At 48.5% G+C, this 25,865-nt stretch overlaps 1 protein-coding gene across 1 annotated transcript in view; it reads right to left on the bottom strand.

Annotated features, from left to right (window-relative positions):
* VANGL1 (VANGL planar cell polarity protein 1) overlaps positions 1-25,865 on the bottom strand; it is a 53,152-nt gene that overhangs the window by 9,407 nt on the left and 17,880 nt on the right. Inside the window, exon 4 of the mRNA XM_014522975.2 lies at positions 3,711-3,844. Within this exon, the coding sequence (XP_014378461.1) occupies positions 3,711-3,844 (134 nt within the window). The remainder of the gene's footprint in view (positions 1-3,710; positions 3,845-25,865) is intronic.

Below are 25,865 nucleotides of genomic sequence, written 5' to 3'. Positions count from 1 at the left end.
GGCATCTGCTCTGCATTTCACAATAACAGATGGCCATCTATTTATCTATCACAAGATCTTCATGGCGAGGGCTGCCTTAAAAATGCAAGAAGGGCTCAATGAGGTGCTGGGATCCTTTGCTGCCTGCAAGGCCATGTCTAAATAAGTGGAGCCTTTGGATCTGGAGTCATACAAGGCAGTCCCCCCAAAATGCACATGGTTCCAGGAGCCACTTTTCTGACTATAACACTGCTTTAAGAGCCAGCCTACATTGTCCAATGGGAAGTGATTAGTTCCACAGGGGACAGTTGCTCACAAAATATGCTGCTCCCAGAATAAGGGCTGCCCCTGCTCTTCAAAAGTACAAAGCTTCCAAGAAACAAGCTGGAAGCTCGGTGGTGAAGAACAAAGGAATCCTGGGCAAGCCATTTCTCCGGAGTCTAAAACCGTTTCCAGTTTCATTCAGTAGGCTCAGTATTGAGAGGATATGACTCAGGGGAGGGGTAGCTCCCAAATCGGGCTAGAGCTATTTTCTGTGGCTGGTTTATCATGCATAGCACCGACAGCGCAGCCCTTGGACTAACCCTAATTTTACCAATAGTATAAAGGGCCAGCACCACATGGCCTTCAGGCTGGACCCACCCCATAGAGCCACTGCATTCGGCCCACGGAGCCAGAAGTCTTCGTCTCTGCCAACGCCTGTGTTGGGACTGGCAGCAATGAGCTGCATGGGGGCTGGCCAGATGGAAGCTGCACCAGCATTGCCATTTCTTGAACCCATTCCTTGCTGCAGAGCAATTGTATCTCCCAGCTGATGGGTAACTGAGTTGAGGCTGGGCAGCTTCTAGATGCCCTGCACGGCAGCCAGGGAAAGGGAAGTGTGACGGGGAACAAGGAGAAATGGCAGCAGCAACAAAGGTGCAGTTTCCAGCTGTCTGGCCCTATCCCAGGTCCCCTCTGGCTAGAAACTGAGCTCACACCCCAGCCAGGGAGGAGAGGGCTGGGAAAAGCAGTGTCAGCACAGGTCCCAGCTGCCTGGCCCTGCCATGGGCACAGACAACCCCTCCCTTGCTGCTGACATGCTGTCAAAGCCACTGGCCCGCACCAGATTGGAGCCAGGTTGTTCTAGTCCAAGGCTTAAGAAGGTTGCCGGTCCCTGGTACAAGAGATTTCAGTAAGCTGTGTTCCTTCTTTCTCCACCCCACCTCCATCCCTCTGGCTACTGCACCAAAGTTGGTTTTGGCAGCCAAAACCAGAGCTGCCAAACAGTGAATGCCCCTATGATCCTGTCATATGGAGGGAGCGTAAGGCTGTGGGATTGTTCCACTGCCAGAGTTTTGGCAAGAACTATACAGTCTATTTAGCATATCTATGGGAATTCTTTTGAAGGATATGACTGTTTGCCCCAGGTTTCAGCATGTGTTCACACACACACACACACACACACACACACACACACACACACACACACACACACACCTTGCCCAGCCCACAGCTCCCCTTTTTCTCACCCCCCGCACCAATCAGTACAAAGCAATCTAAAAAGGTATCCCAGCAAACACCAGCACTGCACAGGGGTGGACAGTGGTTTCAACCCAACTATACCCAGGATGCTCAATCACACTAGTTGATACCAACAGACCAAGGAACCTGTGAGTCTTAAGTTTGATACAGGAAAGCACTGGAGCTAAAAACACAATGCTCCAGGATACCAAAAAGTTGGATGTTCCCACTATCTGAGCAGAGGGCACTTGCTTTCAGCCCTGGAAGGCTGCAAGATTTTGACACTAGAAAGACATGATGCCATCCAGTTCAGTTCCCCAGCCTGCTTTTGCCCACTTGAATTCCTACATAATTCTAAAAGCTGCTAGCTCACACAGTGCTGATACTGGAGAGTACTGGTTTTCTTCCTCCCTCTCTCAAAGCCTGGAGCCACAGATTTCCAACAGTATAACAGTTAATAGCTGCCACAAGAGACTTCCTGCCATCCCCGGCCTAAAGTTTAGGCTACAACTAACTGCAGGGGGGAGAAAGGGGCAGGAGCATGTCTCATTTTTCAATCTGATGGGACAAGTAGCACTTTGATACAATGAGTGCCAAAGCCTTCAGGGCCAAGAAGTCATCCTGTCCCCTCAGTTTCCTTTCCCATGCCAACCCTTCCCCACCCTAGTATGAGCCCAGACCCAGCTACTACAATGAGAAAGCAAACTTTCACCCCATTTTTCTTTACATCTCTCCCACAAACCTCCCATTTCTAGACAAAACACAGGCCAATTGACATTCCCTCTCATCAGCTTCACTTGCTAGTTCACATCCCTCTGTCCTTCTTAATGGCAGCCAAGACCAGAAGTGCTACCAGAAAGGCTATTTTTGCCCCCCACCTGTTAGTGCAAGGAGGTGACTGCTTACACAATGTTTCCTTGTCCAATTTGGCAGCCCCCCTCCACACTGAGTTTTAGGGGAGGTTTGGAGAAGCATTCCAGTACAGCTTCTGGGCCTTTTGGGGTTCCTAACAATGCAGAGCACAAGCTACAGCAGTTTTTGTCTAAGGCGAGGCAAAAATTACATGTCTCCCTGAAAATAAGCAGGTCAGATCTGCCTTCTAGTTTTTGCCTGTGTACATGCAAAAAAAAAAAAAAAGGGCACCCTCTACGTCATCAAATCTTTCAGTATGAGCCCATTCACATACTGGACAGTCCAGATTTTCCAGACTCAAGTTAAAATTAATGTTGGCTGTGTTTTCCCAGGGCTGCCAGGTGGTAAGTTTCTCTCCCCTCTGTGAGATACTCTATCCTGAGGAGCTGAGAAGACTCCAACACAGCTGAAGTGCCCAGGTTACTGGAACCCTTGGTTTTATGAAAGGCCATGGACACACTGCTACAACCCCCTGGTTACTTAAGCTAGGCTTGTATAGATTTAGTTTAAAACTGGCAAAGAATTAGGCTCTTGGTAGTCAACATAAAGCCTTAGATGGGCCTACCACCTTCCATAGGTCAAGGTCCTTGGCTTCTTTTCTGGGGTCTCAGAGGCCAACAACTGGAGCTACCTGCCCTGTGACATTGCCCACCAGCCCTGGGAGCCGGGGGAGAGGAGAAGGGACAGAAACTGGTCTGCCAAGTGCAGTTCCAGCCCTGTGTCTGCTCACTCATCTGCAGCAGAGCACACTGCTCAGAGAAGGGGGCATGCTGGCACAGGTACTTTCTGGGCAGGGGAGGGCAGCAGTCCCCAAAAGAGCAATTGTGAGCACTGCTGGGTTGGGTACGATGGCCCCCTTAAAGGGCATCCCAGAGTGCCATGGCACCCCAGATGAGAATCACTGCTCTGCTACTCATCCTGGTGCAAACCTGCAGCCAGTTTAACCAACTCTGTTTTTAAGGCGATAAAGTGAAAGGAGTGTGAAGAACTAAGTGGACACTTTAAGCCCCTCAGAAGGAGCCCTGCTTTTAGAACGTGGCATGGCTACCTAGGTGGGCATCACACTGACTAGGAAGAGCTGTTGAGTTAGGCTCAAATAACCCATGCTAACTTAACCCAACCTGAACTGGGCTGCTTTCCCTAGTCAATACACACCATATTGTACCACCTGTAAAGGGATTCAATGCCAGCAGATTAGCATGATTTGGAAGATCCCCACTGAGAGAGATGGTAACAATGAGGCAAATAATGAAACGTAAGAACAAATCCTTCTCTTCCCCAACCCAGGCTTCAGCAAATGGCATCACCTCACCTACCATCAACATTGTAGACTTTCAGGCCAGCCATGTGCTTGGCTGCACGGGACTTGGAGGCAGTTAACAAAGTTGGGTTATAGACCGTGAAATCTCTGTAGTAGTTTTCCAAAACCACCAAAGCGGCTCGCTGAATGCTGAAAAGAAAATTCAGTAAGAGTTTATTTAAGGGAAAAAAATGAAAAGATTACCATTTTATGGAGTACAACAAAATAGCCCTGTTAACTGGAAGTTGATAGTATTTCATAGTACACAAGGCAATGACAGTAGCTAAAAACATATGAAATGCCATACTGGGTTGAATCACAGGCCTACCTAACCTAGTCTCCCATTTCTTACAATGGCAGAGAGAAGATGCTAAGGAAGAGAGCATTTATGCAGGATCATCCTATCCAGAATGATCCATCCCGTGCCCCCCATCCCTTACAGCTTTCAGCATTCAGAGGCTTTGGAAATCCTAATTGAGAAGTTATGCCCCTAAGATGTTTAACACCCACTGATGGACCTATCCTGCAACTCACAAACCACCACAGAGTCCAGCACTCACTGCACAATTGCTTTCTGTGAAGTAAGGTTTTATTTTTGGAGGCAGGAGCTGGGAGGGGAGGAACAGGCTGCTGCGGTGCCTTCAGTATGGCCAATAACACCCACATGAGAGCAGGGTGTAAAACAGCTACATCTTTCAGGCAGCACAGAACAGCACCCAGTTTCTCTTAGCGCGACAGTCACCACAACACCTAGGGCTCACTTGGTCCAGACATCAAGGTCTACTGTGAGTGCAGCCATGTCAGCCAGCCCTGGCAAAAGCAGCTTTGCTTTTCCTCCCAGTTGCACTGATCAACTCCAGCAGTGCCTCACAGCTCTTCAGACTTTTTCCTGTCCAAGCCCAAACAAGACTCAGTCTGTCCAGCCAAACCGGAGATAGTCCAGCTGGGTAAGAATAACTCCAATATCTGGTTACATATTGCACAAGGGCTGCGAGTCGCCTCCTCCCTCCATATTAAAAGGGATCAGACTTCAGAACATGGGGCAAAACAAGCAAAGACAACATGCATACCTAGCCTGATGCATGCATCCACAAGGCCTCCTTTTCTCACGATCAGCTTTCCAACTTAAGTGGGAAGACAGACAGCACCAGAAGCACTTGAGCAAGCCAAGACTCTGGCATATATCATGCTCCATACAAGGAGGTGCACTACAAATTAGCCCCTATCGCACATATGTCACTGCCCTTCAGTCCTAAGCACCTCCTACAGGAGATGGCCGGGCTTCTTAATGTCACCAACTTGCTACTCAGGGAGTTAGCCAAGACTCCCTGCTCATTCCTCTTTTAACTCACCAGGATTTGAGCTCAACTGTCAGCATGTCAGCTCTCTGCACCAACTGAGTTAGTTATATTCATCAGCAAGCAACAAACTCTCCCTTGCATGGAGAGTGGCAGAAGCTTTCACATATTTATTATAAGTAGGTTGTAGGATCTTTAAATTAAGCTGGGGAAGGACAGTGCTACAGGACAGGCAAGAAACACAGAGAAACAAGACCTGAATTCTCTTCTCAGCACTGTACAATCGTGGACCACTCAATTTATCTCCCTGTGCCATATGCCAATACAAGTCCCATGACACCAACTGCCTCACTCATCCACCCCAACCCCTGCGGGTTAAAGCCACAGCCCAGACCCCTGCTCAACTGCTATTGTACAGAGTCAGGCGCAAGCGGTGCCTTCGCTGTGTCTAAGTATTCGCTAAATTCAGCTAAAGGTCCTCCTCTTCAGCTGCCTGCCTTTAAATGCTTATAAATCTAACCTAAGCTATCTGTGATTTTTGAAGCAACTTGATTCTTGTGTTTCCAACACAGATAATTGAAGGAAGCCAGATTTTGCAGAAGGCTGGTGCTAGGCACTTTCCAAAAACCAGCCCCATTTGAAGGCATCTCACCTTGGGTACCCAGCAATAGGCACATTAAAGATTACCATCCAGTTTTGTATACATAGGACTTTAGCGAGGAAGTCATACGAAAAGAAATCGTATTTCCAGAACACACTTTTCAAAGTCTTGCATTGTTTTTGCCAGACTGTGAAAGAGGATACAGATAGCCATTTCTCTGTGGCTGTAAGGGACAGAACTAGGTGCAGTGGCCCTCAAACTTCTACAGAGGATATTTAGGCTGGAGATTAGGAAGAACTTTCTGACTATGGAGGGAGGTCAAGAATTGGAGCGGGCTACTTAGAGACGTTGTGGAATCTCCAGCCCTGGAAATTTTCAAGAGCAGTTTGGACAGACACTTGGCTGGGACAGTTAAGTCAAGAATGAACCTAACTTGAGTACAGGGCTGGACTAGATGACCTCAAGAGGTCCCTTTCAGTCCCACTTTCCTACTTTTCATGATCTTATGAATGTTCAGAGGCACCTCTTTTTACCAAGGGCATTTCCCAAATCAGATTTCTGCTTTCTGCCCCCATCTTTTGCAAACTGCAGGGCTTTTCAAAAATGATATTACATTACAGTGTATGTTCCCTTTCTCTCATTATTACCTCAAGCCCAACTGATTTTCCCCCCCTCCAATAAACTGCCTCAAAAGCTTTATCCCTCATGCTAAAGAACTTTCATGCCAAAGGGAAACTACTTCGGAAAATTTAGGTGCAACTGGGAACAGGGCATTCAAAAAGATGACCATTATGCTCAGGTTCCACTTGTGCACTGGGTGTTGCTAGCCTTGGCCATTTTCAAGGTGTCAAGGCCAAGATGCCGAAGTGTGGCTAAGCAGAATGCCCCAAAGCCTGTTGCCCTTGGCAGATGTGACAACTAGCTTGGTCAGCAAAGTAAAGGCAGCCATCCACATGTTTAACTAAAGCAGTAATGAGATACAGTTAAACAAAAGATATTTTGTTTTGAATTTAACAATTCAACAAAGATAAATGTAAGGTATTCCACCTAGGAAGGAGGAATCCCCAGCACACCTACAGGTTGGGGGATGACCTCCTCAGCAGCTCAGAGGCTGAGAGAGATCCTGGAGTCATAGTTGACTCCAAGATGAACATGAGCCGGCAGTGTAACAAAGCCATCAACAAAGACAATTGCACCTTGTCGTGTATCAGCAGATGCATGGCCAACAGGTCGAGGGAGGTGATGCTCCCCCTCTATGCGGCATTGGTCAGGCCGCCGTTGGAGTACTGTGTCCAGTTTTGGGTGCCGCACTTCAAGAGGGACACGGAGAATCTGGAGAGGGTCCAGAAGAGGGCCACTCGCATGATTAGGGACCTCCGTGAAAGACCCTACGAGGGGAGGTTGAGAGATCTTGATCTCTTCAGCCTTTACAAAAGACGGCTGAGGGGAGACCTTGTAGCCGCCTATAGGTTTATCGGGGGGGACAGCAGGGAATTGGGAATTCACTATTTACCAGAGCGCCCCAGGGAGTAACTAGGAATAATGGGTACAAACTAGTGGAGAGTAGATTTAGGTTAGACATTAGGAAGAATTTTTTTTACAGTAAGGGTGGCCAGAGTCTGGAACGGGCTTCCACGAGAGGTGGTACTATCACCTAACTTGGAGGTCTTCAAGAGGAGGCTTGACAGTCACCTGGCTGGGGTCATCTGACCTTGGTCCTCTTTCCTGCCAGGGGCAGGGGGTCGGACATGATGATCCACTGTGGCGGTCCCTTCCGACTCTAATCCATGAATCTATGAAAATGCAAGGCCTGAAAGGAGACATTATAAAAGTAGACTAGGGGTGCACTGATAGAGATTTTGGGGACCAATACCAACAGCTGATTTTTAAGGAGGCATATCAGCCGATACGGATCTGACTTCCAATACCGCTGCATGCAGCTGGTAAGTCTGTTGTGGTAGAAGAGGAGCAGGGGAAAGAGGCGGGGGGCGGCAGATCAACACCCCCTGCAATGAGGGAGGGAGTGGGGTAGGGCCTGGATGGAGCAGACAGGGCACGGGACAAAGCTGTGGCTCTTCCAGGTGGCATGGTGGGGGCGGCTCCCACTGCTGCACACACCCTGAGAGGACATGGTGGAGGGAGTGCCCCTGAATCTGTGCAAGGCGGGTGGCTGCAGCTACGGGCTGAAGCCGGGGCTGCGCCGGGCTCTTCTTGGCAGGAGCTGGGCTTAGGGCTGGGGGGGCTGCAGTCACCCCAAATTTTGCCATAGCCCCCTCAATGCCCCCCCTCACAGCATCACTGCGGCCCATCCCGAACCCAACCCCTGACAAGAGCCCAGCGCAGCCCCTGTTCCAGCCCACCCCATCCCCCCATGCCCTCCCTGGGACCCCACTCCCTCCCTCCCCGCAGGGGGCATTGATCTACCCCCCAACACCCCAAGAACAGACTTACCAGCTGCACATAGCTCTTCGACCTGCTGGGCTGTGCTGTGCTCCTTGCTGCTTGTGTGCTTCGCTGTGGCTGTGCACGCATGGGCATTTATCAGCCAAATTATTGGCCACATCAGGCCAATTTCCAAGACAGCCAAGTTTCTTTATATCAGTGCCAATCTGATATCGAACCAATGCATCGGTGCACCTCATTAAATAATCCAAATACGCTGTATCATAGCTTTGTTTTAAATATTAGTAGTAGCGACTAGCATAACCAAATGTATTAGACTTATTTGTAAAGATGCTTAGATACTTTGTAAAAATAAAACAGCCTTGTCAGAGAAGAGCATATACTAAAGTAAAGAAGAAACTGGCCAGTGCTGAACAGCATTCCACAAGTGGAAGGAAAGGAGATAAGAAACCCTCCCTTTTACTTTCCGAAGGTATAAATCCCAACTAATTGACACCTCTCCCAAGTCCGAAAGAGATCTAGCTCAGTCCAGTTCCAAAAGTTTCAGTGAAACAAAGGCAGACAAGGTTCCTTGGGTGAATTTGATACAAAGAATTTGAAACAAAGAAATTTAAACAGAAACAAACAGAGACTGTTTATTAGAATATTAAAACCAGCCATTTATATGGGCATAGACTAGAGGGAGATTTGGAGAACTCACCAAATTCAAGACCTGCTGCCAATCTATGTGTCACTCTCCTCCCACTTCTCAAGTCTCCTCTGCTGGTATAGGTGAGAAACTATATTGTGCTGCCACGGGTAGCCAGGCAGATTTTGGGATAAATATTTGTTTTTATGTTTTAAAGTGCAAAGAAATAAAAGGTTGGGTTGTAGACCTGTTTGCCTTCTTTCAGTAGCTTACCCACAATTTGGGTAACAGGAGACCATCTAGGCTACATAACATTTATGCATCTCCTGGAAGGTACTGTGGTGAGTGACCACCACCTCTGGCAGCAGGGACAATACCGCACCCCATAAGTCGTTGACTTCCTGAACAACATATTCCAATCAAGACACTCCCGTCGTCCTACTGGTATAAAAATTAGAACCTACAAAATACAAAAAAACCCTTTCACCGCTACCCTGGAAACTTCAGCTACTTTGCACTTGTGAGAGAAGGACATCAGCCCCCCGCCCCCACACTGATTATACAGATGTCCCCTTCAACTCAGTCTGTTCTTTAGCTACAAAGCCTTCCCTGAGCTGGTACCATACATGTCATTAAGACGCAGCCTTTTCCTCAATCCTTTCATCAGCCCCTCCCTGGCTTGTATACAGTCACATGCACAAACAATTAGGAAACAGCTGGAATTTCATTTTCTTGGGAGGATTTTTTTTTTTTGGTCGCATTTTAAAACTAAACTTCTTTTAAAAAATTGAAGGGTCACAGTAATTAGAAGAATGAGAGAATGGCTGAATCACAGCCTCTGGGCTGTATTGCTCAACCTTTCTACCCACATCAAGGGGAACCACCGCCCTTTACAGAGCAGAACCCTGGAGGGAGAAAGAGAAGCTCTTCCCACTCTGTATTATGAGTTATGAGGCCCCAGCACCACTCCTTCCTTTCCCAGAGGTGTGAGAAGACAGCAGAGATGTAGGGGTGCATCTGTGCTGGTGGACTGACAGGGTCTGAATGCATCTGGTGCAAAGTACTGTGTTTAAGGTCCCCCTGAGCCAGCTGGGAGTCTCAGACAGAATGAAAAAGGTAGCAAACGGATGCTACCACTGAAATCAAGAGCAACTCTGCTTCTGCACTTGTTGGGACTTTCTGCTCCAGACCAGCTTTGTGGCATCATTAGCAATGCATAGAGAAGCAAAGCAGCTGCTACAGACAGCAGCGAGCCCTCTGCTCTCCACCCACACTCTGTAGCGCTCCAAAAGGGAATGGAAACTGGCAAAATTCCCAGGCCGGGGCTCCAAAGCTTTTTTCCTGGCAGAGCATCTCCGCAACGAGTTCAGCCCTCTGTGAACTGGCAACGCTTCCCCCTGCATGTCTGCAAAACTACTTTCCTTTCTGTGAAAGCAAGAGGAAAAGCAAGGAGAAAATTTCAGTGCCCTGCCACAGGGCTTGTCTATTCAGAGACGTCCAAAGCTGGGTTTGCCCCTCAAACCAGACATTGTTGTTGGCAGAACAGGATGCAAGCTATTCAATATACTGCAACATCAGGCTAAGGAACAGCAGCAGTGTGCAACAGATTTCGGATTGTTTTCCAGCAGCAGCTTAGCCTCAAGGCACTGTCATGACATAACCCAAAATCCTTGGCCTAAGCTGCCAGGCCATGTAAAAAGTGAGTTTGCTTAGTGTAGATAAGGCCCTGGGTACTGTAAATCAAAGCAGTCATGTTGGAGCATGTTACAGTAAAAGTAAGCAAACAAGCAGATACAACAGCACACTGTGGTTCAGAGATTTGAAACACTGGTAGAGGAAGGACTTTGCTGTTCTCTGATAGGAGTAAATTAAACTTTACAAAGCCTCTGAGAAAGAGGAGAAAGGGAAAAAGATTGTTTTTGGCCTTTGAGAAACTACTGCCGTGCTTTCTCCTCCTGCCAGAGGTAACACAGGAAGAGTTTCACTTCAAAATCTGCTGCTCTCGGTATGGATTTCAAGGGGGTGTTTAGAAATCTTGAAATACTTTTCAACTCGCAGGCCAAAACAGCTTTAATCTTGGCTTCTGTAAGCAACTTAATCACAATGTGACAATGCAATCTGTCTGTCCAAGGAGGGGGAGAGACTTCTTGTTGGAGGCTTTGCAGAAAACAAAGTGCTATGCTGTAGCTTAAAGCAAAGAAAGACAATCCTGGCATTTACAACCAACAGCTTGGCCTGGGGGATCACAAGCTGGAAAGAGAAGCATTTCTGGGCCTTCTGAAGCAAAGTGGGGGCAGGGTTGAAAAACACATCTGTCTTGAGTGAAGTTGCCATTAAATGCATGAGTCCCAGATTTGGGGAACTCCAACAGCTGATGTTCACGTGGCTTCATCGATCTGACTTCACACTTTGGCTTTAGCAAAAAGAGAGTGGACCCCAGTAAGGTCCACCCACCCTTTCCACATTTCTCACTGGGGCAGAGAGACTGTCCTGCATCAAAGGCACATGCAAATCCAATACTCCGCAGGCAGCAAGCAGTTCTGCTAACCTTTCAGCCAGCAGAGCCCTTCCCTTTCAGGTTGCCTTATGGGGGATCCCTTCTGGCCTCAAAGCTAAAGGTCTGCAGAGTTTTCTGGGAAGAAAAATAAAAGGGTCCTAAACAGCACACATACTGAAAAAAGACTGGAAACTGCTGTGCCTAGCAGGAAGTTAGCAGGGCAGATTGGGGGTGGTTTGACCAAAGGTGTCCTGACATGCAGTCACCCCTCCCCAAACAACTGACTTTTAATCCTCTAAAGTGCTTTGCAGCCAAGCAAATGGCAGTCTAACAGCAGTAGGTGCTCTGGTCTGTATATGCCACAGTCACGCAGGGGACCTGCACTCAAGCTCTGGGGCCTCATGGAATAACTCTGCTGGCAATTTTTGCACACCAGTTCAGCTCAGGGAGAAGAGCGTACAATCCTTGTGACCATAAATTTAGAGGGCTGCCGTCAGTTTTCAATGCTCATTGGATCTCTATATCCAACCTACAACTAAAGGCCAGCACCCACACATCACCAACCTGCTTCAAGTTCAGCTAGGGTGGGGAATCAGCCAGTCTAAAATACAGAGATCTGCTGGGGTAGGAAGGGAAGCCAGGCCACAGCTCCTCTCAGCCTGTGACAGAGCTTCCAGGGGTGGGTAGAGGAGCTGAAGAAAATGCCCCATAAATTTCCCTTTTCTACCTAGACTTGACACACTCAGACCTCCCCCTCAAATCTCCTTTGCAAATCCAGAACCAAGGTGGGGGATGCTCAGCCCTACCCTGCTCAGGCCTATTGAGAAAACTGAACTTTGACATTCCCAGAACTTACAACACTGGAAAACCTTACAATGTAAAATTAAAAAGACACTTCACACCCAGACTCAGCTCTTCCCATGTGGATGGCAACAGGAGCTGGGAACAACTCCACCATTCCTCCCTGAACAACCCTGCAACCATCGCTCGCATTTACCATTGCTACGTGACAGCACAATTTATAGTCTAGCAGCCCCTCACTGGGGAGCAACATGTAGTCAGGGTACATGCTGCTGGTTGGCAGTGGTTGAAGAAAAAAAATGGGACTGTATTCTTTAAAAACAACCCTGCAGAGCAAGAATTAAGTAGTAGCAGGGTCGAGGCTCCATGGCACTGCTCCCAACTGGCAGTGGTGACAGCAGAACCTTACAGTTTTTGTCTTCTCAGGCAGAAATCAACCAGAGATTGAGCAAGAATCAGAACGCACCAAAAACTGAGCCAAAAACCTCCAGCTATTGCAGCCAAACAAGCAATTCAGAGAAATGCCTTTACAGCGTCACAACTGCAACATCGTTCCAGGTTCGGTTACTGGAGAGAACGAGACTGTAGTCCCAGAATTAGGAAAACCACGATTTCTTGCCAGACCACCATGTTTCCAGGCAGCTATCAGAATTCCCACTCTTCCTATCCATGCCAAAGAAAAGTGCTGGGGCTACCAGAGCTTGGGAAGTTTGTTTCAGAGACATGACCCCAAACAAATGTTGAATCCACTTCCCAGATGGGCAAGGATGCTGGAGAAGCCATGCCTCAGCTCCCAAAATCCTGATAGGGAAGCAATGCCCTCATCTGCTCTGCAAGAGTAAAAGAGCAGTTCCTGTTAACATTCCCCCTTTGCCTACAGGCACTGCATGCTCCTAACTACAGCACCAATACACTCACACTACAACATACAGGCATAGTATTTAAAGGTTCAGGCTGACTATCCATTTTTTCCCCTCTTAAAATGCTAGATGTGTATGAAAGCAACGCACTGCACTCTCTAAGATATCCAAGACTGGTCTCAGGAAATCCATTAGTTAAGTTTCCAGCAGCAGGAGTCTCTCTGCTGCATTAATCCTTTATGGCTGACATCAAGTGTATTAAGTTACATGTTTAACAAGATAAGAACAGCAATAAAAATAATATCTGTGAAAGATGGCTATGTTAACAGTTGAGGAGGGACTTTAAGGCTGTACAGTTAAAAAGACCAGGACATACAAAAGTTAACCTCTCCCACATCCAACATGACCTTAAAAAAAGATATCGGGAGCCTAACCCAATAGGCTCTAAATAGCTCTTTTTACTATTTAAAAACTACAGAAAACAAACAAAAAACCCATAATCCACACTGGAAATGAACAACAGAACAGAAAGTTAGTTTTGAAAAGCTTCTTTATAAAACGGTATCAGCAAACCTTTAAAAAAGGCCATCCCTTTAAATGAAATATCCAAGAAAGTCACTGAAAAAAATACATATTAAAAGCCTTCCCCCCCAAAATTATACAAGTATTCCTTGACCAGAACGCTGAAGGAGATTCTGGTTGTTATTCAGCCCATTGCTTTTTATAAAACTCTGTGGGCACATCTCCACGTGCAAATAACCTGGAAGCAGTTTACTCGAGTAAACTATTGAAGAGTAAACTCTCCCAGGCATGTGTCTACACGTACAGGGACAGGGGAGCAGATCTGCTGCTCCTGGCAGTAGACTGCTCCTTCTCCCTGTGGCCCTGCAACAGGCCCCTGCAGCAGCCAGGAGGAGCTTTAGGCTCCCCGAGGGTGCTAGCCCAGGGGCCAGGAAACAGCTGTCTCCTGGTGGGGGCTGGGACATTGCTCCTTGCCCCCAGGAGCCGCTACCTGTTGCCAGGGCAGGCTTCGCCATCAGAACCCAGGCGGGGACAATGTCCCCCTGCCCCAGCAGCAGGTAGCTCCCAGCCCCCACTCTGTGATGGCAGGCCTGGGCTGATAGATCCTTCTTTCCCAGTACCAGGTCCATGGTCGCAGAGTTGGTGCTGGGAGAGAAGGATCTCCTAGCCCGAGCCTCACAACTGTGGAGTGGGGCTTGAAGCTCCCTCCTGCTGGGGCAGGAGAACATTGCTCCCTGCCACCAGAGCCTGGGTGGAGACAATCTCCCACCACCACCTGCCTGGGAGCAAATCTGCTCCCAATCAGGCATCTACACGTGCTACTGCACAGCAAGTAATCTTGAGTAAATTTCCTATTTGCATTTGCAGGTAGCAAATTTACTCACAAATAGAGCCAATTGCTGCACAATAAGTATCTGCACAGGTAGATGCAATGCTTACTGCACTGTAATTGGCTCTACGGTGCAGTAAAGCATCTCATGTACACGCGCTCAGTAAGAGCCAGATCAGAAATTCCCTTGAAACTCATTCTGAGAAACTGGCCAGGTCAGCTGGGTTAAGTGTTTTGCTGTTTAGTGTAGGGGTGCTTAACCTCTGGCCCACAGGCAAAAGCCAGCCCTGGGGGCTCCCCACAGGACTGGAAATTTGATGGCAGGAAAGCAGTGCCATTGCTCCCCTACTGCCAAATCTCCAGACCCATAATAAGCCCCAGGCCCTGCACACTGGACCCAGTGCCCAATCTCAGCGTGCAGGGCTAGACGGTGCTGGAGCTGGGCCCCAGGGCCAAATCCCAGCGTGGGAAGCTGGGAGAGGGTGGTGCTAGCTTCCCAGGACCCAGTCCCAACACACAGGGCATGGGGAGGGAACTGTGCCAGGCCCACAGGGCCCAATTCCAGAACACTGAGGGGGTAAGGAGGGGCGGTGCTGGGCCCCCTGGGCCCAATCCTGGTGTGCAGGGGGCAGGAGGGAGCAGTGCCAGGCTCCCAGGTTTCAATCCTGATGGGAAGACACAAGGTGGTGGTACCAGGCCACCAGGGCTCAAATTTGGCCTGCAGACAGGCCCTATACCACTTATCTGGCCTGTGAGGCCAAAGGATTGAGCACCACTGGTTTAGTGTGCCTGAATCCATCCATTTCACCATGCTATTTGGCCAGGTAATTCTGACAGTGGAGGTTTTAAGGGCGGAGTTTAGGGAAGCAGATTTTAAGATTAAGGCTTACCTACCACTTGTAAAATAAAATGCAGGTTCCCATCACGTGGCAGGAGGATCTAGTTTTAAGAAAGCAGTTAGTGCAGCCCCTCATGCTGTCACTCAAGGTATTCTTGGCAAGGAGGCAGGAAAAGGGAAAGATCTTTTAAGATATGATTTAGAAGGTCCAATAAAATGACAGAGATCTCTAACTGCATAACAGTGCCACACTTACTTTTCTGTTCCCTCACATCTACAAGCACATACATGTGAAAAATATCACCTCTAACAGAGGGGTCTGTAACCTAGCAGACAATGGTGTAACAAGAAAGACCCAGCATGTAAAAGCTGACTTCAGTTAAATTCCACCTACAAGTAAAGCATGGATAATCACTCATTCGAACAGCTTAGCAAGGAATGCAATGGATTCTCCCTTGCTTACAGTCAAGATTAGACATCTAAAAGACAGACATTCTCAACCAGAAGTCACAGGCTTCTGATAACAAGAAAAAAAATCACTAGGCAAATTCTCTCGACCTGTTAGTTTGGAAGTGACACCAAGAGAGATCTTTACAATCAAAATTCACAGAATAATGGAAGCAAGTGCCCCTTTACCAGGGCATGGTCAATGTACATTTGGCATAACAAGCCTCTCCCCTCCTAGGGAAGAAACCATGTTTCCAGAGCAGCCCCAAGAATTTCGTTTTGAAGAGCTACTTGCAAAACGACTGAATTTGCAGCACGAAACTCACTGTTCACCTAACCAGTGGCAGATGATTTCAGTATGGGTGAAAGGCCCTGGACTGGGAACCCTAAAAAACAAACTCTTCTAATTAACTATAGAATAGTTACAGCCCAAAGGCAGCAGTGGCAAGCTGGGTGTTGCTAGATGAGGGACTATTCACCAAGGCAGCACACACAACCCACTAAACTTAGCATATAGGAATGAGTTTCACACACTAGCCACAAAACCTGAATTTCAAGTGCCATCTTAGAAGCTAGAGAGACTCTGTGGTCATGTGCCCACGAAAGACATCAATTGCCCTAGGTGATATAGATATGTATTTTAAAAATCTGTCCTAAACAGCTAGTGTCTGCACAGCAGCGAGCCAAGCCATCTTGCTGGTGCCAGTTCACGCAAGAGCCTGGCACACGGAACAGAAAAGAGGAGCGAGTGCCTTTTGGCAGGCACATAGCCACTAGATCGCAAACCCTCAGCATGAACTGAGCTGGGGCCAGGCTCTCCAAGCCCTACTCAGTACCAATAGGAGCTGGAGCAAGGCTATGGGAGCTAGGTAGAAGGCTGGGAGGTGGCAGGGGTTGGATCACAAAGCAAGTTCTGCTCCAGGTCTCTTCCCCAGCATGCCAAGCAGACTGTCTCCATGCTGCAGTTTTACAAAGTGAATTACCGCCCCCGCAGGAGGTAGTGAAGATGCCTAACTTGTTTATTTAATTAAAACCACCAACTGAAACAGACCTGCACAGTGAAAGGCCTCCATTATCTATTGATCAACAGTGCTGGGAGAAGGTGGGGGTGCAACACAGAAGTGCCAATTTGAAAAATGAACAGATGACTTCAGGGAATGGGTCCAAAGCATCTCCAAGTTACCAGCTCAGCAGGCACTAGGAACCTGCACTGCTTTGCTGAACTCATATAGATACAGGTGCATTGCACAGCCCACACAGCTGTCAGTCTGGGTCCCTCAGTGCCATGTGAGCCGAGATTCCCTTAGCTACCAGCATTCCTATAAGGCTCAATTTATTCAGAGCAAATTCCCAACATGCATAGGAGCTCTCCTAACAACGTCCTCTATAAAAGCCTGCTCTTACAAGCAGGGTAGATTCGATTCAAATCAAATTGATTTAAATCGTGTTTTAAGGGGCATATCATCCGATACCAAACCGATATCCGATACAGCTGCTCCAGGTGGTAAGTCTGGTGTGGTGGAAGGGGAGGAAAGGGGCAGATGAATGCCCCCTGCAGTGAGGGAGGGGGCAGAGGCAGGCACTGCCCAGAAGGGTTGGGGGGGGGCATGCGGGATAGAGGCACGTCTTGTGGGGTGAGGGTGGCTCCTGCTGCTGCTTGCACCCCGGGAGGGCAGAGAGCGTGTGGCCCCGGATCAGCGCGGTGCTGTGTGGGCTGCAGTCACGAGGCAGGCTGGAGCCAGGCTGCGTGGGGCTTTTCTTGCTGGGGCCTGGGCTCAGAGCGGGCTCCAGCAGCGCCAGGAGGAGGCTGAAGCCACCCCAAATTTTGCCACAGCTCCACTCCCAGCCCCATGCCACCACCTGCCACAGCTGTGGCTTTTCCCAGCACTTGGGTGGAAGCAGCTACCGCCCGCCCTGTGCCGTGCAGATCCAGGGGCACACGCCTCCCTGTCCCCATCCTCCCAGGGTGCAAGCAGCAGCAGGAACAAGCCACGGCTCCATTCTGTGCCCCTACCCCCCAGGGGCAGCCTCTGCCCCTGCCCCCTCCCTCACCATGGGGGGGGTGGGGTTGTTGATCTGCCCCTCCTCACCACTTTCCTTCCCCCTCCCAACAAGCATTCTTGTTTGCTATCCTTTATTAATTTAGGTTACAAAATGGGCAGAACAAAATAGAACACAGTTCAACAAACACAAGCATGAAGTGCTGTGCCTGGGCAAAAAGACCCACCAACACTCTTACAGGCTGAGGGAGGACCTTCTCAGCAGCACAACAGCCAAAAGGGATCTTGGAGTCATAGTCAACTCCAAGATGAACATGAGTCGTCAGTGTGACAAAGTGATCAACAAGGCTAACCGCACTTTATCATGCATTAGCAGATGCGTGACAAACAGATCCAGAGAGGTAATGCTTCCCCTCTATGCGGCACTGGTCAGGCCGCAGCTGGAGTACTGCATCCAGTTTTGGGCACTGCACTTTAAGAGGGATGTGGAGAATCTTGAGAGGGTCCAGAGGAGGGCCACTTGTATGGTCAGAGGCTGCAGGCAAGGCCCTATGAGGAGAGACTGAGGGACCTAGATCTCTTCAGCCTTCACAAGAGAAGGATGAGAGGTGATCTTGTGGCTGCCTATAAATTTATTAGGGGAGGGCAGCAGGGAATAGGAGACGTTCTGTTTACTAGGGCATCCCCTGGAGTAACTAGGAGCAATGGCCACAAATTGATGGGGAGCGGATTTAGGTTGGATATTAGAAAACTTCTTCACAGTAAGGGTTGCCAGAATTTGGAACAGGCTTCCAAAGGACATGGCGCTCTCCCCTACCCTGGGGGTCTTCAAGAGGAGACTGGACAAGCACCTAGCTGGGGTCGTCTGACACCAGCACTCTTTTCTGCCCCGGGCAGGGGGTCAGATTCGATGACCTACTGAGGTCCCTTCTGACCCTAACATCTATGAATTCCCTTCCGATTGACCAACTGGAGGCAGCTCTCCATGCTGCTGGCTCGGATCCATGCTGTGCTGTGGCTGCATGCAACACGGGCATTTATCAGTCAAATTATCGGCCCCATAGGGCTGATATAGATAATTTTATTCATATCAGTACTGATCCAATATATCGGTGCATCTCTAGTGAGGACATCTTGATTTAATTACTGTTTTCTACAAAAAGCGCATTCTTGTTGTTTGCTATCCTTTATTCATTTAACTTCTTGAAACTGCACTTTTAGAGCGAGGTAAGGGCTTGACCCTGTGTAGACAAACTTGCAGAGAGATAATAGGGCTCATGGGTAGGTAATCAGGTGTGTTCTTTCTCATCTCCACATACTGCTGTTAACAAGGATGTTATCTCTGAAGACACAAACCCACAGTTTGAGAACTGAAGCTAAGCATCACAGAGATGTTTAATGGGATCTTCTAGACAGCACTGAGTCCCATTGGGTAGAGCAGTTTTCTTAAATCTTTACTGATCTATAGAGGATCCTCTGGGAACCCCATAAGAATGAGCCCCTAATATAGCCCATGGCCCATTATGACCTATTTATAAAACTTTTCTAGAAAAGTTACATGAATATATTGTCTCAAACAGTAGGGGTGCACCAATAGAGATTTTGGGGGCCGATAGCCAATTTTTAAGGAGGCATATCAGCCGATACCAATCCGATTTCTGAAGAGCTGCATCCAGCTGGTAAGTCTGTTGTAGTGGAAGGGAGGGAGAGAAAAGGGGCTGGGAGGTAGATCAAGGCACCCTGCGGTGAGAGAGGAAGTGGGGTTGGGGGACGTGCTGCACAGCTGAGGCACAGTGGGGTGCAGGATGGAGCCACAGCTCATCCAGGGGGCACAGGGGGGCAGCTCCCACAGCTGCGTGCATCCTGGAAGGCATGGGGGGGGCATGTGCCCCTAGATCTGCATGGGGCAGGGCAGGGTAGGCGGCAGCTATGGGCTGGGGCCACGCCAAGCTCTTCCAGGTAAGCACTGCTGCTGCCCACCCCAAGCACTGCCCTGGCCCAACCCTTCCCTCCCCTCCATGCTAGGAAGAGCCCAGTGCAACCCTGGCCCCAGCCCGCAGCTACAGCCCACCCCACCCACGCAGATCCAGGGGCACACCCACCCCCCAATGCCCTCCCAATGTGTGCGCAGCAGTGGGAGCTACCCCCCACCTCCCAAACAAGCCTGCACCCTGCCTCAGCTGGGCAGAGCCTGCCCCAGCTCCACTCCCACTCCCTCCCTCATTGTGGAGGCTTTGATTTGTGCCCCCATTCCCCTTCCTTCCCTCTGCCCCTTCCATCACAACAAACTTACCAGCCGCATACAGCTCTTCAAGTTGCCAGGCTATGCTCCTTGCTGCCTATGTGCTGTGCTGCAGCTGTGCACAGCACAGGCATTTATTGGCCAAATTATAAGTCACATCAGGCTGATTTCTGATGGTGTCAATTTATAAACATTGTAAGTGCAAAACGTTGCAACTCGAAACATTGTAAGTCAAGGGCTGCCTGTATAAAGAAAATTGACTATGTTTCAACTTTCTGAGGTCAGTTTCGACTTTACAATGCTTGATCCGATGCAACGCCACACTAGCAAACAAGTTTGCTGCATCACCCATCTCTCTGGAGAACATCTGTCTAAACTTCCTTGGACAGTTTCTTTAAGAAAGCAGACAAGACTCCAGAAAAACCTGCAACCAAGACTCCTGAGAAGACTCCAGCCAAAAACCTTTCAAAAAGTCCAGCAAAGTCACCTCACAGAAGTCCTTCCAAATCAATATGATTGATATTTACAATATTAATACGTGAATGTAGCTATATTACTCATCTATAATTGATCGAGTACAAAATTCTGAGGTATTTTTAGTGAAAATAAGGTATCGGGCCTTGGTTCAAGAACCAATCCCCCATTTATAACATTGTTTCTTATGAGAACATTGGTTCCGAGTTACAACTTTTCCACTTAAGACGTGGTTTTCAATTGTGTTGTAAGTCCGAGGACTGCCTGTATTAGTGCTAATCTGATATCGGACCAATGTATCGGTGCACCTCTATCAAAGAGTATATAAAATTTGAAGTTATAATCCCTGTTCCATGATAATATCTTTGAGCTTTAACACATCTTAAATTAAAACTATATAGGTTTTCGGTTTTTTTTTAAAAGGATCTTACCAAATAAAAACTTTAAGAAATATGATTAAATAAAAAAATTATTTAAGTTTTTAAAAATCTAATTTTTTATATATATATTAAATTGGTGATTTTTATCCACCCTGCTTACAGGAAAGATCTCGGCAGCAAGAGCACATAGAGCTTGTGCCAAACTGTCCAGTGAAGAGAGGCCTAGACAGATTGCGGGATGAGGAGTGATAGAGTCTTGCCTCTAGGTCAGTCATTTGAATATAGACTAAGCCTGTCAGGAACAGCGGTTTATGACCTGTTGCTGGTGTTCCACCTAGGGGCACTTGCCTGACTCCTGGGGTCCAAACCATCCTTGATCCCCTTGCTAGAGAGGGCATTTTCCTTTAGACTCTGTAAGTTGCCGTCTTCTGTCAGTGATGAGACACCATTGGCAGAGAGCATGAGAAAAAACCTACTATATATGTGCCCATGCTCGTCTTCAGTCAAAGGATGCCTAAGATGGAGGACCTCCAGAGGGGGAAGTGCCCCCTCCCTGCTCCTCCATGCCCCATTACTGCAGGAATTTCTGTTCCAATAATAGTGACACACCTTTTTAAAACAGACATCATGCTTCAGCAGATCATGACAAGCATGCCCTGGGACTGATCAGCCCCTGCTGGTGCAGGAATCGAGGGGTGAAATCTGGGCTCCCACAACTCTAGGGTTGAAAGCAATTTGTTCAGTCCTAGTTTAGGCAGCGCCAAGGGCTGCCTTGACTCATGCCACGGTTACTAATGTAATTGGAGCATCAACAACTCCTAGGGAGCATGGTGTAAAATCCCCATCCTCTGCAACAAGTTCAATGCCAGCATATGAAGCCTCTCCGCAGTGGTGTAACAAGCTGAGCTGGTGCCTGGGGCAAAACCTACAGGAGAGCAGTTGGGGAGGGGCAACCCAGCCTGGAACTTCTACCAAGCAGTCCCAGCTGAGCTGCTGCCCCACGTGCTCTGCCCTCCCTGGCACTGTGTAAAGCAAGAGCAGCCTGAAGCTGTTCGGCCGTTCCCAGCATAATAATGCTTCTGGGATTCTATGGAGGTAGGGGATGCTTCAGCGCCCCAAGGCAGATATCCTCTCACCCACCTCTTCTGTTAGCTTCATAGGGTTCATCCCTGTTCATGCAGCCAATGAATTTTGGTACCGGAAAAAAAACACAGTAAAAAACAAAGCCCATACATAAGCACTGTAGCCTCTCCTACATGCCCTTTTTTCTTTTCTTGGACAGAGGGGAAAAAAAAAATATATTCCTTGTTACTCAGTAAGCCACCTCAATTTTAACACAACAGGTATGTGGTCCAAGTTTTAAAGATACTTCATGTCTAACTCAGGAATCATGCATCTGCAATATGAGCCACCTGAAGCATCTCCACACATGCTACCAAGAACTTCTTCCCCTGTGCCTACACATTAAGAACTGAGAACATTAAGGAAGGGCCAAGAGAGTTTTAGCTCCAAGTAAAGCAGGAGGAAGCCTTCTTAGCTGCTATTAGAAATTATTTTAAATTCACAAGAGATTTTGCATGGAAGAGAGGCTCCATCTGTTGGGGTGATGAAAACAGCCTCTTATCTTGCTGGAAAGGCTGCTGAGGAGCTTTGTCAGTGCTAATCCAGAAATGGGCTCTCTTTCCAGCAGGCCACATGGTTAACAGTTCTGGGACACATGTCCTGGGAGTCGAAGACATTTTTCCGTATCACTGAAACTGAGCATCCTTCCATGCGATTGTTTCATCCTACAGGAGTCTCTCTTGGCATCCCAGAACATGACAAGCAGTGACTCACTGCTGAGGAGCAGGCACCAGGATGGATATGCAGCTAAAACAGCAGCCCATCCTAAACTGCCTTCTAGGCTAACTTTGTGCTCACAGATTCAACTAATACCGATTCCTGGAACTACTCTGTTTCTATGCAAGTCTGTGATAGGATAAGCAAAACAGCAGACGGAAGTCTGAGAGTGTTCACCACCTTCTTGCACAATAAGTGAAACCACAGGCATGTGCCAGAGTGTTACAATTCCTACTTTGCCATTTTGGTGCAGGTCTGTGTACACAGTAACCAGGGACTTTTCAAGGCTCTGCATTAGTGGGCAGACACCCTACCACATATATGCACACACACTGCCTCCAAACTCTCAGCTCCCCATGCAGAGTGTGCCCTCACTGCAGAGTTAACTCTAATTTATTTCTCACTAGGTAGCCTCACAACATGAGATGAAGCAATCATGCTATGAAACACTGGTACTGGGTTCACTTGTCAGGAGTGCTAAGAGTGCTGGGAAGGGGCCATATCCTGCAGTTCTTTGCACTGCAGTCAGTTGAACTGCTTTATGATTCCTTCCCCAGGGATCCAGGGGAGAACTTGTCTGTCCTGGACACTGAAGAGGACCTGTAGGATGACCCTTGAGTTGCACTAGCTTGCCTCTGCACTACTTGGAGAGTTGCTGGAGTGAATCCAGTCAGTGTTAGTTTATGCTCCTGCCTGCTCCAACCAGCTGGAGTTTGGCACTCCATGCAGGTAAAGGGTTATGCACGTGAGGAAGGGAGATGTAAACAGGCAGCAAGAGAGACTAGTCTCCCTTACAATTCTCCCCTCAAGGTGGGCTCTGTGATTAGCCAATCGTTTTCTCTGATGCATGTTGCACAAACTTGTTCATATAAAAGAGAGTGCACAAGCAGCTGTAAAGCCTAGGTTTGTACTTGAATATGGTTTATCACTTTGGGGCAACCTCAGTACCCCAGCAGGCTCAGTGGGGGAGGCAGTGGTAAGGGACATGGGATGTTGCAATGTTCACAAGTAGCATGGTTTTTTCTTCAGTGGCCGGCCAGGAAATTCACAGGAGTGTGGGGAAGGGCATCTGACAGTGGGTGGCATGTGGGCCGAGTTTTGAGGGCATGGACAACAGCAGAGGAAATGAGATGACAAACCGATAAGTACAGGGTAGGCCCCTGGTGTTTGTACCGCTGTCCGCTATTGAGTTGGTTTTGCTAAACCAGGCCGAGGAGGAGAATCCCAGCAAACTTAACCAAAGGCATTTCCTCTGCTACCTCTGTTTCTGGAAGATAATGTTTAGCAGCCTGCCCTTCAGAGTTGCATTGTAACAGGCACTGAAGGCCAGGGGGATTAATAATTGACACTAACCAACCGAGTACACTTGCAGATTTCTGAACTATTAAGTACAAGTATTCAAAAAATGCCAAACCATCACTTCCAGGAACAATGATTACTCTTTGCTGTTGGTCTCGGCTGCAGGAGCAGAGTGTGACTGTTACGTAAGCTAGTGCCCAATATACAGAGCTCTATGCCCATCTCATCAGGGATACAAAGCTGCAGAGATGCGTGTTGCCCATCATACTCTGGAAGGCAGAGCCTCTGGGCCAGGAGGTTGCAAGGACCCAGGGCCACACATTTTACTAGTGCATCCCCATTAAACAAGGCACCTAGATCAATGACACCCTTCAGGCAAGGTTCCTGTCCCAGGGAAACCAAGGTATGGGAAGGTGAAATGAGGCAACTGAGGCCATGCAAGGAATGAGAAAGGGCCCAGGAGATAATGCTGGCCAGGTTAGCCTCTCTTTTGACCTCTGAGCCTCATTGCCACACCAGTATTTGGGAGCCAGAGTCCAGGTCTAGATGTAAAGCAACATGTAAAAGCTTGCTGTTTAGGTGGAATACCTGCTCCCAAAGGCAACTACTTGAACAAAGCAGGTTTGGGGGGTGGGGGACTGCTGCCGATGCAGGTCATGGAACATAAGGCAAAATAGGTAGCTCAAGCTAAACTGGCCAAGTCTTGTTCACCTTCCAACAAACCTACTAGCACTTTTCATTACGCTCCTTTGTGACAAGAGGGAATTGCCAATAAACGTAATTTGAAAAAAGCGTTTGTCTGCAATAAGAAGCCCAATGACTCCCTGTATAGGCAGTTGGCTCTGAGGCAGTCTGTTCTGTACCCTGCAAGGAAAACTCATAAGAAGAATTAGTGAAGTGCTCTTGCCGTACCTGGTCTCCAGGAGCAAAAGGGCCTGGGGTGGGGATTGCCAGTACAAGTGCAACGATTTCCAAGGAGCTTTGCTACATTCATTTCCATGTCTGGCTCTGAGGGGGGGGGCAGGAGTGCTGCCTCACAGAGCAGCAGCTCTGTGCTGTGTGATCTTTGTCTAAATGTGGGGAAGACTAGATAGGTCATAACTAGGACAGAGGAAGAAGCCTTTCAGGATTCAGACTTAGCCCTAGACACCAACCACAACCCAGCATTAGATTGTCTGGTGGCCTAATGCAAAGAGTGTTGGAGCGCACAGCACAGGTGTAGTGAGCAGCCTCCCACAGCATATGCTGGCAGGCAGCCTCACTGTTGAGACTGAAGAGCTAGTCTCCAGTACTGCCAACCCCACCGTGTCAAAAATCATGAGACACTCTTAAAAACAAAAAACAAGAGATTTGGAATGTAAATCATGAGGGGGCCACGCCATGTCCCCTGCCTGCCTGGCAGCATCGCATGGCTGTTGGGGCAAAGGCAGCAGGGCGCAGAGCCCCAGCCTGCAGCAGGCAGTCTGCCTCCGTCCTGCACACAAATCTAAGGGGAAACGTGCCCCCATGCCTCCCCCAGGGGTATGCACAGTGGCAGGGAGCCAAGCCCCCTTGCCCCCTCTCTTTTTGCACCTCTGGACAAGCTGTCCATGGCTGTCACATGACCCGCCCCATTCACCCCAGCCCCTACCCCACTCCCTCCCTCACCATGGGGACCTCCATCTGCCTCCTCCCCTGCCCCTTCTCTCCCTCCCCCACCCAAGCCCTTCCCCTCCAGATTTACCAGTTTGGTGCTCTCAAAACGTGCCAGAGGAAAAAATCCCAAGATTTGATCTCTCTGTTGGGAGATCATGAGTCAGAGTTAGTTTGACTTGGAAATCGGGAGCCTCGTGATTTTTTCATGAAAGTTGGCATTACTGTAGCCTCTCTCACCTTGCCAAGGCCCAGGAAAGTCAGGTGGTACGTATGGGAAGCTTGCAGTCAGTCTGTGCTAGGCCTGTTCTTTTGCTGGAGGGACCTTAGTATCCAGGTCATGACCCTGGCACTTATTACCAGCACAAAAGGCCAAATTGGGGCAGGCTACATTAGATTTACAAGATTTTTATTTCCTTCTCTCAAATGGTCTACCCTGAATCACTACTACTACTACTGTAGAGTCTCCCTTACTCACCCCTTTGGCTCCCCCTCCTTCCTTCCCTGTTCTACCTTTTGTCTTGCTTATCTCTACCTATTTACATTATCGCTGATATCCTGCCACACTTTTCCCTTCTCTC

This window comes from Alligator sinensis, unplaced genomic scaffold (assembly GCF_000455745.1).
Source record: "Alligator sinensis unplaced genomic scaffold, ASM45574v1 scaffold344_1, whole genome shotgun sequence".
NCBI lineage: Eukaryota > Metazoa > Chordata > Crocodylia > Alligatoridae > Alligator > Alligator sinensis.
This window is presented reverse-complemented; position numbering and strand designations above follow the sequence as displayed.